The 5458-nt window shown below is 37.4% G+C and overlaps 1 protein-coding gene across 1 annotated transcript; it reads right to left on the reverse strand.

The window, feature by feature from the left end:
* Nucleotides 1–233: 233 nt before the first annotated feature.
* On the reverse strand, nt 234–4993 carry LOC127259626 (uncharacterized). Its single transcript, XM_051287070.1, has 7 exons — nt 4437–4993; nt 2671–2799; nt 2451–2571; nt 2270–2351; nt 851–1004; nt 616–770; nt 234–479 (listed from the first exon to the last, which is right to left on the reverse strand). Exons 1-6 carry the CDS (start codon nt 4767–4769, stop codon nt 639–641), a joined length of 951 nt encoding a protein of 316 aa, XP_051143027.1. The 5' UTR covers nt 4770–4993; the 3' UTR covers nt 234–479; nt 616–638.
* Between the last annotated feature and the right edge of the window lie 465 nt (nt 4994–5458).

Consider the following 5458-nt stretch of genomic DNA (forward strand, 5'->3'; position numbering starts at 1 on the left):
TTTATTAAAAACAATAATATTGATTTTTTTAAAAAATTAAATCAAAACCAAAGAAAAGAATAATAATGACCATGAAGAATAAGAAATTTGCAATAACCATAGTAGTAATATAATTTAGCACATCACAATATATAATTTACACATCAAAATATAGTATAGCACATATTTTGACATTATATTATATAATTCCATATAAAACAATAAACGGATTATAAATATAGCACAATATATAATTCATACCGCACATACTTTTATATAACACACAACATGTACTATCTATTTCGATCATGTACAAAAAAATGGGGGCAAATAACTGAACTGAATTGCATCTATCAACTTAAGTAGAGTAGCAACCAACACAGCATTTTCCATGGAAAAAGAACATAGAAAAACCACATTTCCCCAATTATATATCTCTACCAACACCCCTTTGCACAACAAACAATCTGAACTTAAACTTGATCACATTTGTCGGGATTCTTCCCGACAATACGAGAGAGAGAGAGAGAGAGAGAGAGAGATAATTAGAATTTCACGACGAATGAATGCTCCTTGAGAGCATCGATATGCTATACAAAAAAATTCAGGCAAAGAGATAGAGAAAGAGGTACTGACCTCGCATGAAGAACAGCTCCGTGCTATGTCAATCCCGATGAAGGAATTCCGTGTTTTTGAAACCATTCGGGCATGCGGAACCTTTCGTAGAGGACAGGGCGCACGTCCTTTTGCACCGAGAGCTGCTTCAGCAACGGGAGGATTACTTCCAAGAGCTGATATTAGGAAATTAGTTTGTGAAAAGAGGTAATAATAACCAGAGGATTTCCTGAGGAATGTATGAAATTTTTGTTACCTGATCATCGTGAGGTTGTCCGGGCGAAAATGGAATGCACGGGATTCCATTCAACGGTTGCAGCAAGAAACTGAACGGGTTGTTGTCTACAATGACTATTCGGCACAAGTCCTTCGACACGCAAGACAAGTCCTTCACATGTTCGCGGTATTCCCTGCAATTGAACAGGAATTTCAATAGCAATTTCTACCCGATGTACACGAAACCGACTATAACGGAATTAGATGGTGCAGGCAATAAAACTGGGAATCCACCAAATATTATTTTCATATTGTTTTCAATGTTTGTTTGATAATAATAATCAGACGAGATTAGAAGTCTCAGTGGAGTTGTATCGGATTTGAACCCCAAAATGCTACGTCAAATAAAGATGTCGAAACTGTAGATAAAAACAGTAACAGAACGAGACATGATGACTGACATGCTGCTAGTAACTAGAGATTACTGCACTACCAATTTCTACCTTAGTCATCAGCATGAAACTTCTGAACCCCTATTTTGCATCTATCGTGGCCGGTTTTAATTTGGAATATCTCAAAACCGACACCCAATAGTCTAATAGTATGTTTAACTACCAAATGTGACTGTGCCATCCTCCGGAAAAGCATTAGCATGGCCATCTAAGGTCTAAACATACATTCAATGATGTGAACAACCCATGTAGACATTTTTGCATATTCAGGGCAATATCTCCAGCTGAAGTCAATTGCTTGTCTGACTGTAATATGAAACACAGTGAAAATATTTTGGACGGACATGAGATTTACTGTACTGTAGATATGAATTGAGTTTCAATTGAAATAGATACTGTTGGCACATGAAACCATCGCTATAAATCCAATGCACATATGGGAGCCACAACATTTTGCAGCTATAAAGAAGCGAAAAAACGCTATTTTGTCACGAAGTTTGCATCTAAAAATCCAAAATTGCAACCAGTAAACGACGCACAATTTTAGAATCCATATATACAATATAACCGAATTGGGGAGTTTATACAAGGATAGTGCCCATTTATCCAAAAAGAAATGGACAATGTCTTGAAACAAGCAATCTTCCAAAGTCAAAAGTTCAGGCAACCATATGTTTCTTTAGCAATATCAAGCATTCAGTGTAAGCAACAAACAGGGAGACTTGTTATTTCGGTCTTATTGATATCTTTCCGTAAAAAACACACTAACATATGCATATTGGCCAGATGTCACACTTAATATGGCTTTTAGTAGTGCTTTGATCACATGAAAATGCAACAGCATATACAGAAAAAACGATACATGTGTTGAAGCAAGAAAGTGAAGCTTGAAGATATCTTCCAGATATTAAAAATTCAAAAGAAACGCAATGAGTGATGTGGTGCAAGGAACACACTGTTGTTCGTGTTCTATTCCTAACAGCACACAACAAAAAGAGAAAACTTACGTGCTAATTGTAGAAGGCCGATAGAGTCTGCTACTGAATTGCTTTTCAACATCTATTCTATCCACAAGTGGTCTGGCGTAGCCTGTGAGAACATATGTATGGCAATCCAACAAGTTACTATAGTCCTTATAACGTATAGGTAGGATAAAAGAAGAATAATGCATTGTCAAGCAATGGGAACCTTCAAGTCCAGCCGTAAATAACACAAGATCAGCAAATTCCCCGAGTTGCTTTAAAAATTCTTTCAGGCCAGGACGTTCAAACACTGTCACATAATTGACTCTTGGCTTGCCTTCAAATTCCTAGAAGCCACCCTCAAAAATTAATATTTAGAAAGCAATATTAAGCATCAGATCTACTTTAAAATTTTCTACAAAAATTGATGTCTTCTGGAACTTTACCTTGTCAGATGAGACACATTCCAGTTCAAACCATTTTATCCCAGCTTCAGTGGCTTGAGTTCGTAGAAGAGCTGGCATACTCGACGTCTCATATGCACATACCAGGGTTTCATCCAAATCAAGAACCACCTACATCCAGCAGAAAATTACAAATATCACAGCTATTAGATTAAAAATAAATACTTGAATAGCAACATAATATGAATGTAACATCTGCTTCCACAATAACACAAACTTTCAAAAGCAAAAGAAAATTGCTTTGCCTTGTATTGTAAATGAGATCAAGCGGTGATATTAGTAGCATAAGTAGCAAAACATTAGGTCAAGAGTTGGTTAATTCATTTATAAAGGTTAACAACTTATGCACATCACATCTGCTAAATTAGGTTTGTAAATAAATTGCAAATACAACCAACATTTTCAAGGAATACAAATTTAAAGCTATTTTTTTACTCCATAGTTATCATGATTCACTAATCATTCACTTGCTCAACGCCGTGTGATGCATGTGGCATATTTGATATTCCAATTTATGCATTAGAAAATCCTAAACATGACCTTGAGAAGACATATTGGGAGTAGCAGTTCACCGGCTTGTTGTGAGAGTTTTCGATCTTAAATTCATCCACTTACAGTGTTTTATTAGCTCATAGAATACTCCACCTTGAGAAGACATATTGGGAGTAGCAGTTCACCGGCTTGTTGTGAGAGTTTTCGATCTTAAATTCATCCACTTACAGTGTTTTATTAGCTCATAGAATACTCCAAATACAAATACCATTAACTGGTGGCATCATTACTTTAGACTTATATTACTTGGATATATTGAAGAGATGTGACTTACCTGTAAATGCCAAATTGGGCACGACACAACAATGCTAACAAGGAAAGGTATATAAGACAAATGAGATTACAACACAGCAATGCAATGCCATGCTTCATGATTATCCAATGATCAATGAATAGAATCCAATCAAGAGCAGTCATTTCTGTAGTTAACTCACTTTTAAGATGCCACTAGATTCCACAAACAAGAATATTTCTATATTCCATTCAACTGACAACGATCATAGTTGTAGCTAGCAACTAACTTAAAAACTCAGAAATCTTCAGCCCATTTGTCAAGCACATAGAGATTAGAGAACTCATTTAGCAAAGATTACCCTTCCTCAAAGGACGTGCTGATGAAAGACAGCTTCATAAGTGAAATTCAAGTAAACACTCTGACAGCATCACACAAGACTAATCATCTGATACTTGATTCTTGATCATTCTAACCTAAATATACGTATTTTTAATTCCAAAAATCACAATTTTTAGGTAGACAGTGATTTAATGCAATGTTTAAAGTCATTCTTAGGTATCAAGATTATGACAATCCAGTTCAGTTGTGCCTACCTGTCTATTGAAATCTAGACCAAAATCTTCATTATCATTATCATTATCTCAGCCGAAAAAAAACGTGATTCTGGCGTTGGTAACAAATTTATCATTGTCTCTAGCATCTAACAAACCTATCTATACTTAACAAAAAGTAGAATCTCAGTAACTCATGCTACACGAAAACACAATCCCTAGGTTCCTTTCGCGCATATGATAAATACTAAAAATTAAATGAACAAATTATCAACAGATACGATTGATTCAAACGCTTTGAAAAGTCAACAAGAGCAATTACCGCAGATGCATTCGTTCATTTATCATCCATTAACCAATCAAATTCAAGTTTCCCCAAATTCATACTCAAAACACTGAGAAGGAGTTACCGTTAGCTTCTCCAAAGGCGGAGAATCGTCCGTCTTCCGGTCGCCACCGGCGACTGAAACCGCAGGACAAGGCGGCGCCTCTTCCAGTTGTTCCTCGAACTCCGTCAGCTCCACCACCGGAATAGGCTTGAACTCCGACGGCGCGTGAGGCGCGGAGGAGAGCGAGTAGCCATGACGGAAGCCAACGTAGGAGAGAACCTGAGTAAACGACGGCGTACCGCGCAGGATCTGAGCGAAGATCTGGAAGAAGAACGTAATCCAGTTAAGGAGCGTTCTCCACGCCTGTATCGTCCTCGGCGTGTACACTCCGGCCGCCGTCGCCAGCTCCTCCATCCGTCAATCCGCAAAACAATTTTCGAAAATCGATAGTCTCTCAATCTAAACTACTAGCCTCCTCCAGGCGATTATTCCCCGGCGATCTCCGGACGTCTCGTCGGCTTCCGGCGGCGAATGGGCAGAGTGGAAGTGTGTTGGTGCGTTCTCGAGGAGTGTTCGTCACGGCGAGGAAGCAATAGTTGTTCCTTCCCCCCTCCAATGAAGTCCAGATTTAATTAATCGTCTCTTGAAGGGGCGGGCGTGTGACCACGCGCCTTGTCGAGAGTGGGTAGATGCAGCAGCAGCAGCAGCAGCAGCGTGATTAGCATTTACTTAGACAGATCGAATTTAGCTTGTTTTTGTCTTTTTAACTTATTATTTTATCTTATTTTTATATCCTTTGTTATTCGGATTGTGGTTTTTTTTTTTTTTTTTTTTTTTTTTTTGGAAAAAATGAAGTATTGTTTAGTTAACAGTGTAATATATATCTTCCAATATCAATATATATATCTTCCAATCTCAATATATATCTTTTTGGCAAAATAGTAAAAAAAAAGATTTGTGGTTTTTCGATTTTGCTGAAAATCTTCGTGTTCTAAAACTTTAAAAAACTTTCTTGTGATTTTCAAAATGTTGCAAAAAAATTCCCCGTTAGGATTTAACGGTGGTTGTATGTCACGCCCCCTGCTATGCGATTTTTTGTCCAT

This window comes from Andrographis paniculata, unplaced genomic scaffold (assembly GCF_009805555.1).
Source record: "Andrographis paniculata isolate CXL003 unplaced genomic scaffold, ASM980555v1 Contig60END, whole genome shotgun sequence".
Lineage (NCBI taxonomy): Eukaryota > Viridiplantae > Streptophyta > Magnoliopsida > Lamiales > Acanthaceae > Andrographis > Andrographis paniculata.